We start from the raw sequence: 12719 nt of genomic DNA, 5'->3' as shown, positions 1-12719 counted from the left end.
AGGATTTTCATTATCCTAATATTAGGCCGCCAAAATCAGTGGTAGGTCTCCTATTTCATTTTGCAGGAGCAAACCTAAGACAGATATTAAGTGGAGCAGCATTTTTTAAGATCCATTTGTTGCTGACAGTCTTCAGCAGCAGTAATGGGTAATGCACTGGGGAGAATGGCTTTACCTCTCTTTTCTAGGAAGAATGGCCTGTATTATCTGCTCTGTGTGTCTTGTGTGGTGATCTGCTTCAGCAGATATAAGATTTAATGCTTAAGTACTCTTGGTCCAGCAATTTTCACAATCATTAAGTTTACTTTTTAAAATACAAGCGTTAAAACCTGGTTTAGAACCACATGAGTCTCTAAATAAGGGAGGTCAGCATTTCTTGAAAAAAATTATTGCTGTATAAGTGTCTCTGAAAGAGGAGAAGAAACAACACTGCAGCCAAAAAGAAGGCAAAGCCAAGCACCCAGGATCATAACTAAGCAACAGGAAATTCTTGTTCTTATGCCCTGTTTTATGTCTATATTCCCAACAATGCTCTTTCATAAAACTGTCATCAGATGTCTGTGACATTTCTAGCAGAATCTATTCCTTTATCTACCCATAATTTATCGTATTTGTCCACCCAATGAGAGATTTGAAAAACAGATTTCATGTCAGATAAGAGCCTTGAATGCTGAAAAGTCTTCAGTAAAACTTTGAGGTCTGAGTTTTTAACTGTATTTTCCAGTACTGTGGCTGAAATGGTCCATAATTGAATGTGTACAGAGTTGTGAGTACCATTAATTACACTTAAACTTGCCCAGTTTGGTTGTGATTACATATATAATCTTAAACACAGATTGAAACCTGGCTAAAAGAGCCACCATCTCACTCTCCAGATGCCAGATTATTGTCAAACAGTTCATCATTAATCATTATTCATGTAGACATTTGGAGATAACCGTTGGAGAACACCAAGTGTTACAGAATGTTAGAAAATGTCTGGTATTGTACATAAAATTGTACATAAATGTTCCATGTGTGTTCTATTTGAATTGTCAATCAAATGTTGAGAATTAAAGTTTTAAAAAAGGTATTAATGGTTTCCTAAGTATTGATAGAAATGTGGACACTCCAGCTGTTTTAGTGTGTGTGCAGCGAGGGTGCTCCGTACACATTTGTCTTGCAAAGAATAGAGACAGCTGGGTGTGCTACACAGACTGAGGAGACTTTCCAGTGGAAATCAATCTAACCCATTGGTTTTCCATCTCTTCCTTCTTTCCATCCATGTCCTGTCCCTCCCTCCCTCTTGCTAGGGAGTTTTCCAAAGAAAGAGAAAAGGCTAAGGCTCGAGGCGATTTCCAGAAGCTACGGGAAAAGCAACAGCTGGAGGAGGATTTGAAGGGATACTTAGACTGGATAACTCAAGCAGAAGATATTGATCCAGAAAATGAAGATGAAGGCATGGATGAGGAGAAGCCTCGAAACAGTAAGCAACTTTCTCCTCTCACTTTCTTTTTCTTTCTCTCTCTCCTTCTCCGTCTCCCTCTGTGCTTTTAGCAAAAAGTCTGTGCCCATCTGCTGTAGTGCTGAGGTGGCTTATAAGGAAGAACAAGTTCTTCCTGAGACATGCACTATGCTTATACATGATTCCAATTTAATGCTTGTAGGAAGCCATGGGAAGCAGAAATACGTGTACAGTAATTGATATTCTGCACATCCTCAGTGTTTTGTCTGTGATACTGGCATAAGATCCTGATATTAAATAGATAAAAGGTCAATACTTGCTGTTAAAGTCCACTACTGGAAAGAGTTTTAAGATTCAAGTGTGTCTGTTATTCATTTATTCAATTGTAGTTCAGTGTTGCAGGCTCTTTGCCCATGGTTGGTTCCTTTGAAAGCAAAGGTTTCTTAGGGAAAGCAGTGCTACAGTATGGGAGGAGGGCCAAATCAGCTCTGTTGTACATTAAGTGGGCCATCTGTAACTCCACTGAAATCAGTGGATTTGTGTTTGCTTTTGCCAGGCTGGATTAAGCTCTCAGACGTTTCTTCTAAGGGTGTTATTTCTTGCTCTTCTTTTTTGGAGTTGACAAGATGTTTGTACAAAGTGGAAATTCACCAACGATCTCTTATCAGAAATCCTGAAGAAGGAGGGGCTTGAAGAAAGCAGTGCTTCCCAACATTTCATTACCTTTCTTGAATCTTCTTCCACCTTCTCTTTTCCCAACACAGGCTGTGTAACACTTTAGAAACACTTAGCAGTTATCATTGCTGTTTCTGCACTTGGGAAATGTCAGACTTGGAACCTTTACACAGTCAATGGACACTGGCTCTACTCTTGGCTTTCACCACAGGAATGAGCTTTTTCTTCATTTGATTTTGGAAGACATGAAATGTGTCCCTAGATGTCACCCTTCTTGCCAAAAGATCAAAACCTATGGGATGATCCCGTCAGAAACATATATTCCTGTAATAGGAAGATTGGACATGGGAAACTTGTGCCTTTCTTTCTTCAGCAAGATTTTTAACAGATGTTCATGATGTTTAAGATATTCATAAGCAGTATTGCTACCAAAAAAATGAAGTTCTTTTAGAAAAAAAGAAAGGAAAAAAGTTGGGTCATTAATATCAGGTTTTACCCATGATATTTAGGTATCTGGACCTGAAGGAGTGACTGTGGTGACTCGCTCAGACTTTTTCCAAATCAGGTTATTTTGATTTTTATGCTGGTGTTTTCATAGGTCATATAGTTTACTTTCACAAATTGCCCTCAGTAGCCATTCAGAAATGAATTTATAAATCACAGCCAAAATTTCCTGCTCTGTGGCATACGATACAGGAATAAATCAGATGAGGATTCATTGCATGTGCTGTTGAGTGTGGTCAATCCATGTTTGAGCTAGCAAGCTCCTTTTATGGGTGGTGATATCCAGAACTGAAAGGTAACGTATCTCCAGCTTGCTTTCAGTTCTTCCTGTTCAATTTGATAAGGTGAATTTTGTAAGACATGGTTTATCAAAATTAGTCCTCTCACATCTGAGTCGGAAAAACTGAGAAGTACAGACCCTTTCCTCAATGGTTTCAGCTTAAGAAAGGTACTGTGATAAGTGACAGGGCAGGGCACTTTGGTTAGGGTGAAGTTTATTTTTGGTGTGTTATCTCCTGCATTGAATGCTTTGGCATTCATGCCAGCAGTCAATCATCAGCAGGGTCAAACTGAAGGAGAAAGATGGTATTCATTCTCTCCCAAAAGCCATCTACAAAATAAACTCCAAAGGAAGGGTTCCAAGGGAATCCTTTTGGCTTGAGTGTTCTCAAGACATTTGAATCCCACCTATTACCAGACCAAGCTTACATCACCAAGACCCCAATGTCTTCCTTGTTTTCTTGTATTTGGCTCAGTTGCCTCAAATGCACCTTCAGTGTCTTTTGTTCAAGTGCTCTTCAAAGCTCATCACTTCGTTTCTAGTACAGCATCCTGAACTCCACAGCTGAGTGCAACTGTCCTTTCCAGCATGCTTTGGTCAGTGACTAATTAATGTTGACTTTTAAGGTAACAGCCCTGAAAGTTTCAGATGACAATTCTCTGAACTGCACAGGGCAGTCCAGACCTCCTTAAGCTGCTGTGTTAGCTCAGTAAACTTCAGGTGTGGCCTGTGCCTCAGTTGTGTTGTACTGATGCTCAGGGAACACATGCTTCTGCCTGACCTCTGACAGTGATTCACAGAGATATTTTAAAGAAGTCCCGTCAGTTTTTGCTTCTTTGGGTTTCCCTTGGAGGTTGTTTGGAGGTTTGGGGGTTTTTTTAATAAAGAGTATCAGAAGAGTTCAGAAGTTCAAATAAAATACACTTATTAATCTAGAGACTCAGCTAATGTAAGTTCTGAGACTCAGCAGTTTACACCATCTGGGCTCTGACCCAGGTAGTCTACCTAAACAGAATCATCCCAAACACAGAGAACATAAGTTTCCAGTCTCTTCTCTGTCCTTGGCAGCTACAGAGACAGGTTTTGCTGTCTTTTAACTTTGTAGAGAGTGCTGCCCTCTTGTCAGCATGGGAACTGCTTCCTGTAAAACAGAGGACACGAAGTGGAAGAGAAACTCACTTGCATCCCCTTTCGGTTCAACTGCCTGTGACAGTCCTTAGAGCATCATCAGTCATGATCTGCATATGCTGCTGCTTTCCTGAGGCTGTCAAACCTTGCCCAAAGTCTCACTGGGTGTTTTCAGCCCTTAATGAAGTTATCAAGTCCAAGGATACAACAGAGAGGACCTTAGTGAAGGAAACGGTGAAAAAGAAAGATGAACGGAGCCAGGGCTGGACAAGCTGTGCAGCCTTTAGCTGTTCTCTCCATAGCAGAGGTCTCAGTATTCTGCTGAGGGAGTTCATCACCAGTCATCTCTCACATAGATTGAGAGATGTTCACAGAGCAGGCTGAGCTAATTCCCTGTGTTTTGAGGAAGTACCAAGTTTAAAGCAGTTTTTCCACGTTGTTTACAAACATGGTTTTGCCATTGTGACAGATGTGAGGTGGGAAATGTGAAAGGATTCTGGGGGCTGTTTGTGTTGATGGTTTTGTTCTGTGCTCTTTCCCTGACGTGCCTTCCACATGGGAAGAAAGCATTAATTTGACAGAGGGGAGAAACACGTCACGTCACAGAACAGCTACTGAATTCAAAATTACATGATAGCAAAGAAAACCCTCCCTCCTGTTGCCACAGTTACTGGGAATTTGCCTTTTTATTTTCCCTTCCTGAGAGTGGTCTGGAATGCATCTGTAGCTGTGGGCAGAAGCAGGAAACCTCAATCCAACCCAGATTCTCCTCCTATTGAAATTAATTGGCAAAACTCCCACGGAGTGCAGTGGAGTCACAAATAATCTGTGAATGGGCAGAGCAAAGTCATTTGATGTTTCTGAGCGCTCAGATTTTCTCCTCCCTCTGTTTCCTTCTATTTCAGTTCTATTTGGAGCTACCATGTGCAGTGAGAGTGTGACCTCACTACTATCAACAGAGCCCCTAAAAGTAAAAAAGCCCACTACTTTTTAAAGGCATTCCATGATTCAAGACAATTCTTCTGGTTAACTCATATCCAGCTTAGGCCTGTAAAATCAAGAACTGATTTGCAAGTAGCCTACCCTACTAAAATTTAAAGTCTAATCATTCTGTGGGGCCCTATTATAATGGAACTGATGGCTGTAGATAATTAAGTTTTCGTGTAACACAGCAGATAAAAAAACCAGTAGAAATCAATGTGTTCCCTATCAAAATCATATCATATTTCAGATGGTATGTTAAATAATGAAAGGTGTGTGTCTGTACATGCAGATTTATGCCTCAGTTTAAGTAGGAATAGTGCACAATTGAAGACAAAAAGTGCAGAAATACAGGCAGGTTCCAAAATATATATAAAAAATTAGGCAGTTTAAAAAGAAATAGTCTTCACCTTCAGAGCATTTCTGCAGTGCCTTAGTGACCTTTGGAAATTTTTATTAACATCTGAGTTCACTGCCTCTAAGGAATCAATGACAACCTAACTTTTTGGTGGACTACAGGTTTTATCTCTCTCTTTCGACTACCATCACTTGTGAGCACCACCATAACTAAGAAGTAGACTGCATTTAATCACAGGTTTATGAGACTGTTCCCTAGAAAAAAAATTCTTTTGAGACAAGGAAGAAGTTTTCAGCAGCAAAAGCAAAATTTTAGAAGAAATTGGTACCTCTTGGACCATTAGAGCTTTTTCAAAAACTGCGTCTTTTGTGGAAATACTTTGTGCTTCTGCACCATCAGGCCATTAACAAGAACAGGAGAGATGGTAGTTTAAAAAGGAGAAGGGAAGAGTTTTAGAACTCTTGAAACAGAAGCCTCAGTAATTTCAACCCAAACAGGGTTTTATTTCCAAGAGCTCCTACAGTAGTTTGACTCTATTATGTAACAGGGATAAAAGCGTGACCACCTGCCTCTAAAAGTCCAGGCATTTTAGGATTTATCTATCCAATTCCTATTGACTTGACTTCCTTTTTCACAGTCAATTTATGTACCTCAAGGAGACTGCTTTGATTTCCGTGAGGTTATGTACGAAATACCCACCACTGCCTTGAATGAAAGCTGTCACTACATCCTGTGCAGCCCTTTGGGACAGATAGGGATGTGCAGCTGTTGGATGGAGAGAGCTTTGTGTGCAGATCTAATCATGATACCAAGATAAAAGAACAGCAGCCTCAACTTGTACATTTGTTCCATTTGTACATTTAGTAATTTCATAAGTCAGCCTGCTCAGTGGCCTCCAAATCATGTGCTTAGTGTACAGACAAGCAAGTGGCTTATTACTTTCAGCCTGAAATAAAATATCATGGTGCTGTGGGATAATGTCTAAGGTAGGAAGGATTTTCAAAGACTTCATTGCAGGCTAAAATTTCAGGGTGACCTAAAAAACTCTTGGTCCATCTTCTGCAGTGAAATCTAACGGGGAAGTGCACAGCTGGGGAATTAACATGGAAGATGCAGAGGGGAAAATGAGAGAGTGGATATTTCCAAGATATCTATTTTACATCCAGTCTTGACCCTCACTGCCTTGAAACCCCTGTCTTCTTACTGTGTGAGCAAAAGGATGCTGTTCTGAGTTAATTTCTGTTTAGCAGAGCATACTTTAACTTGTCTGTTGACAGCAAGTTAGTTCATCCTGTATTGTTCTAGTGTCAGCCACAGAATCTGTCCAAGTGTATTTCACATACACATGGAAGGACATGGACAACCACCCCTTGACAGGCAGCTACATAAATTGTCAAATAGCAATTAAAAAAAAAAAACCACAGGGGGCTTGCATGGAATTTAAGATCATCTAAACAAATGCTCTAAGTGGCACAGGCTGGAAAATGAAATCTTTATCAATTTAATTCCTCCAGTGCCAGTTGGTGGCTTGAGAAATGCATCATAGAACCTGGTTGCATTTTGCTTTCCATGTTTAAATACAAGGAAATCAATGCTGGTGCTGTAAAATGATTTATTGTCTGTCAACACTTCATCCAAAGAGAAAGAAAACACCATCTCTTCTACTTTTATCATTGTCCACTGATGTGGAAAATAATCATCTGGTAACCAAGAAGAGCTTAGCTGCAGTGCCAACGATTTGTAGGCATTTCACAAGGGCACCTGATAGGTACTTCACAAGGAGTTTAGTAACTGGGATAGATTTATTCTCCTTCACCTGGAGACAGAGGGACAAAAGAAGTGCTTTTTGGTGTTCACTGTGCCACCAGCTTCTTCTAGGGGAAAAAAATCTGTGTAGTCCTGTGCAGAGGTTCCAACACATGGTTTGCCTGGACAGGAGTGACAGCAGCTCCCAGCTCTGTGCTGTGCCCAGTAGAAAACAGTCCCAGTGGCATTTTCCCACCTTGTCATCTTTTGAAGCAGCTCATACACTGCTCTCAGTATAAATACTAGAGTTTGAGGACAGCTAATAAAAGGCCTTTGTAAATGATAAGTCAGTTTTGTTTTTGTTGTGTGGTTCTTCGCAGAGAAGCTCAGGTTGCGAAATGCAGCATGGGTTTGTGCTACAAATGTCGAGCTCCAGCCTATAATTAGGATGCTGCCTAGAAAAAGCTTCTAGGACATTAGTTCTCACATTAGGCTGAATCACTCCTACAGTCCTCAGGCAAAAATTGTACTGAAATTCCTGAGGATTTTGCCTGGGTAAGGACTTGGGCCCCAATCTGTTTCATCCAAGGTCAATAACAAAATGTGCAAATGTCAGCAGTTGAAAAGGTTGCCCAACGTGAGGTCTTGGAGCACAGAGGCTTCTCAGTGCTCACACATGACTTCACTCTTGTGTAACTGGCATCCACCAAAGGGAGAGCATGAGGTATTTGGGGTCTGAAATCACTTACAGCACAGAGTAGTCCACTGAGTACTGTTTGCCCAGTGCATAATTTCCCTGGCTAAAATGTTGTTGTATCTGGCATGAATTTGACCCACTGTCATTAGAAGCATGTAGCTTCCATAACAATACTGAAATAAATGTGTGATCAGATCCAGGTAAACTCTGATATCCTAGAAAGGAAAAGCTACGTATATCAGAAAAAAATAAGAGCATTTGTGAGGCTTTACAGTGACCCTTCAGGTAGCTGTGGTAGCAGAGTACACAGGGCAATGATATTCAGTGATGTAGGTAAAAGTAAAGCTACCATTAACAAGCATCATTTCCATTGTATAATTTCTATGCAGCTGAAGAAACAATAAAAAAAGATCATTTAGGGTGATTCTTCTTCCATCTTTGCCCCACGTTCCATCAATGTCAACAAAAATATGATCTCAACATTTGACTTTTTCCTATTGAAATAAAATCAAAAGAGAGAGTAGATTTTCTTCCTGACTCTCTTCACATGTTCTTTTGCTTCTTCTTCATGTTCACATGTTCTTCTGCTTTCTTTTTTTTATTGTGAGTGAAAAAGCAAGGAAGCAGTAGGTCCTTATCCTCAATTGTTTTGTGTTTCTCCCTTTCCAAGAGTAGGAAATACTTAAGAAAAAAGTTAGTCTTCTCAAAAAAGTGAAATTTAAAAGTTTGGGGTTTAAATTATGCTTTAAAATGCTTCAGCTACAACATTGATTCTTGAAATATGTGTGTGGGGTAGTATTTGGAGAGGGGTGAAATCTTGTTCTGGACTCTTTTGTCCAATAAAAAAAAAAAGGCACAGGAAGGCTAAATGATGTTCTCAGGATCACCCATCCCCCAGTGGCATGGGCTCTCACACCAGTCTCTACCCTCTAGAGCAGAAAGAGCAGAATTTTGAATTTTGACCCTGGATTGCATCACATAAGGCATTTCCAGGTTTGATCAGGGTGGTTTTGAACTATTTTCCTTCTCTGGCAATTCACAGCAATCGTGTTAATCATGTTAAGAAATACAGTTTTCTTGTTCCCCTGAATGTCTGGATGGTTCACTCCATGTAAGTTAATCAAAAGGTCTGGTTTTCTGGTTTTTGTTAGTAATCTAATTTAATAACCCAGCCTTTAGCAAAAAGCAGCTTTTAGGTTCATTGTCCCATAGATTTCACAACTGCCCAGTTTTTCTTTCTTTCTGTCTCAAAGGAAGCTTTGATCATGAAACAAAAAGCAAGCAACCATTTGAAAGCCTTCTGCCCCTTCCTTCTCTGCTGAGAAGTTACTGCCAGGGTGGGTAAATCCCATCTAACCAAACAAGATGTTAAAGCAGTTTAGCTCAAGCCTGCATTTTCTATCAAAGCACAGTATGGAGAAAATGATGTTTCCTTTGTTTGAACAGAGAGCAAAAGAAGAAGAAGCTGCTGGTATTCAGGACAAAGCTGTGGCCAGTGTAACAACCTGTAATTCAGCAGTAATTTTTTCCAACAGAGCGTCAAACAGAAGGCCTGATACAATTTGGTGACGAGGGAAAAGTGTTTCCAGGAGTCAGGGAAATTCCCCCATTTGGGGAAGGCAAGCTAAACTCAGGCATGTGCCTGACTCCATCAGCCAGCTTCTTGAGTGAGTGCTGGTGAACAGTGACAGCTCTGAGATAATTAGCTGACCCTAAGAGGGTCACTGTGATGGGCACCAAATCTCTGTGCCACTTCTGCAGGGGAGAATGGGTGCCAGTGTGGAGACCAAAATCCAAAGCTGTGCTAATTTTTGCCCACAGGCTCATTTTTTTTCTTCTCGCTCCATTGCGGGCATCAGAGGTTACAGCAATTAGTAAAGCTTCCAGGTCACTGTAGTTTACATCTGGGGAAAAAAACTCTTCCTATAAGATCCTCTCTGACTGAAACAGTTTTGTGGTGGTCTACACGTGCTCTTGCTCTCTTGCAGCTGAGGATTTGGCTTGTGTTGTTCAACTCAGGGGTTCTTCCAGTTCCTCCCTTCCCTGGTTCTTGTATCCTGAAGCACAAACAGCTTTTTACTGAGAACTGCTGGAGCAGTGGTGTGTGGCCAGCTACAGCATATAGAGACTGACATTAATGTTGATAGGGAATTAAGTGTATCTCCTATAAAAGCTATTTCCCTAGCAAAGACTGACTGGTGGGATGACACCTCTGTTTTTCCTGCTGGAAGAGAGACTTGTGTTAATGCAGGAATTCTCTTACAGTACTCGTTTGTTACACAGAAATATCTTGGAAGGTAAGGTTTTAGAGGGAATCCATTGTTTATATAGCTGGGGAAGACACCTTTGTGCAAATAAATTAATCTCTATCTGCCCTGTTGGCAAGTGTTTCTTGAAGCTGTCAAGATTAATCCACTGACAGTGGTTCTGCTTCTCAAGAGAGGACATTAGTCAGTGAGAAAGCTGCCTTTGCCATACCTTCTGATGAATTGCTTTACTTCCCATGGTTAGAAAGGCATAGAAAGCATTTGGTACCAGGATCTCCACAGAAAATTTTTGGAAGAAATGCCATAAACCCCCAAGCTGAGTATTCATAGAGGAAGACCTTATTTTATATTATTTTTTAAGCAGATGTCTAAAGCATGCTCTTAAATCTTTGTAAGGACACTTATGAAGTGGTTTTAAAAACTATGGAGTATTCAGCAGTTCCTGCTGAAGCCAGTGAGAATGGCCCATGATCAGTGTTTGAAAATAAGTTATCACTGCAGATGTAGCCTCAGCAGTCTCTTCACTGAGAAGAAAGCACTGGTGAGCAGGACTGATGGCACCTGAAATCCTGAGCGTTGTTTTGATGTGGTGTGAGGCACTGTCAGGAGAGAGGCTGTGGTGTTCAGGAACGGTAGCTGAGGGACACAAAGCATGTGTTTTGAGTTAGGAACAACTGCTGGGGATGAGGGCTACTTTTATTACAGTAATGTCAGCCAAGATCAAAGCCACAGTGCGTCTGGCATTGTATATACTGAAATTGAAAGTATGTGTATGTATTTCCTTTCTACAGGAAATCAAAACTAGTAAAGATGGAGTTCAGCTGACTAAACACATTAATCTAATGCCAATTTAGACACCTCATCAAGAGCTTCACTGTGAACTAACAGGTCAAGTATAGCAGCCAAGGCTTGTACTCCTGCAGTGTGATAGTTGGAAGGAGTATCCTAAATGGGGTGTCAAAAATGTCATCCAGTGCCTCAGAAAAGGCAACTGAGTGTGGTTAGTCCAAAGACATGTAGGAAAAGTTTAGTACAAGTAGAACCTTCAATACTGATCCTGTAAGCTGAATGTCTTAAAGGAGTGTGATGGAACCAACTGCAACTGAAGTTGTTCTGACACGATGTTTTTTCCCCCTTGTCTAAGTGTGTATTCACCATGACCTATCTCTTTGTCTTCCCTCATGTATTTTATGTTATAACTTGAAGATTCATGTGCAGGAAGGTAAATGCTGAAGCCCAGACCAAGAGCTCTGTTTGGGAGGGGCTCAAAGCAGGAAGTCTCAAAGAGCCCAGGACAGACTGAGGGGTGCAGGAGGTGTGTTAGCAGAGCTCTCCTGAGGAGCCCCTCATTTCCAAAACTCTCATTTCCAAAACTCTCATTTCCTCCACCTTGCCCATCCCTGACTGCAAGGCAGCTTGAGTAGTCCATCACTTGCTTAAGTCAATTCACAAGCAAGCACACAAGAAGACAAAGATGAAAGTGTTCTGTTTCAAGCACAGGTGGGGTTAGAATGCTGACCCTCTGTTGTGCAGGCAGTGCAGTGGAGCTGTGCAATGAGCTGTGGCCGACGGGAGATCGGCAGCACCGTGATGTTCCTGCGGCACAGCTCAGGGACAGGGAGTCTTGGTGACATTACACAGCTGAACTGGTGCATATGTAACCAAACTGGCAGCCACTGAGCAGAATGGACAGCTGTGAATGGCACCCAGCCCTTGCCCTTTTCAGTGCTTTGGGAAGCCTGGGGAGCTTGCAGCAGGACCCCAGGACGGGCACGGCTCCGAGGGAGCAGCAGTCACACCCTCACTCTGTGCCTTCTCACTTCTGCTTATTGGGTGAGGACCTTCCCATGCACTCAGTACAGTCTGCTAATGGGGTAAAAATCTCTGGTTGTGTTTGCTCCTGGGAGAAAAGCAGGTCCCCTCCATGCCAGTTATCTCATAGACAGCATCAAGGCTGGGGAGGTGGCAAGGGAAGGAAAATGTTTCCAACTGAGGAACTGAACTGAAAATAGCTGTGGCACTGAGTCTGATTACAGCAGCTCTTCAGTTAGCAGGATTGTAGAGATAGGACAACAGATTAGAGAATTGGCCTTTCAGATCTTGAGGCCTTAATTCAAATTCAGCTTTAGTGCCCACAGGTGCTCGTAGGGCTGCTCATGTCCTCATTCCCATTTACAAAGTTCACAAATCACAGCCTGATGCATCTCTCTTCCCCTTTTCCACTTGAGGAAGGGCTGCACTCAGACGTGTCCCTCTAGATTCAAACTATGAAGGACTTGTAGTGGACCCAAGGATAGGGGTCCCTTTAGATCAGGGTGAGGATGTTACCAACTACATTAAAATTCATAGTCTGAAGTAGCAGAAGGGTTAAGCATCAGAACAAGGATGCAGAGGCAGAGCTGCTGGATGCTCACAGATGTGCAGATCAAAACATAAGTGTATTATGTAGCTGTTCGAAGAACCAGGAGCAGAATAACAGGGCTATGCCAGGTCACGAATGACTTGTTTTAACACAGCTGTGTGAGGGAAGCTTGCATAACACCTGCCCACACTAAGCTTAACTCAAGCTGTTGTTATCAGTCCCTCACTCTCCTGCATGCTAGAAGTATTTGCAAACCAGGAATCTATTATTTCGAGGC

The 12719-nt window shown here is 41.6% G+C and overlaps 1 protein-coding gene across 1 annotated transcript in view; it reads left to right on the top strand.

Annotated features, from left to right (window-relative positions):
• The window catches only part of CACNA1C (calcium voltage-gated channel subunit alpha1 C), a 467253-nt gene that overhangs the window by 324226 nt on the left and 130308 nt on the right, over window positions 1-12719 (top strand). The window contains exon 9 of the mRNA XM_069003652.1: window positions 1293-1465. Within this exon, the coding sequence (XP_068859753.1) occupies window positions 1293-1465 (173 nt within the window). The remainder of the gene's footprint in view (window positions 1-1292; window positions 1466-12719) is intronic.

Source organism: Aphelocoma coerulescens, chromosome 1A (assembly GCF_041296385.1).
Source record: "Aphelocoma coerulescens isolate FSJ_1873_10779 chromosome 1A, UR_Acoe_1.0, whole genome shotgun sequence".
Classification (NCBI taxonomy): Eukaryota; Metazoa; Chordata; class Aves; order Passeriformes; family Corvidae; genus Aphelocoma; species Aphelocoma coerulescens.
The sequence above is the reverse complement of the archived record's forward strand: the minus strand, read 5'-3'. Positions and strand labels throughout refer to the sequence as shown.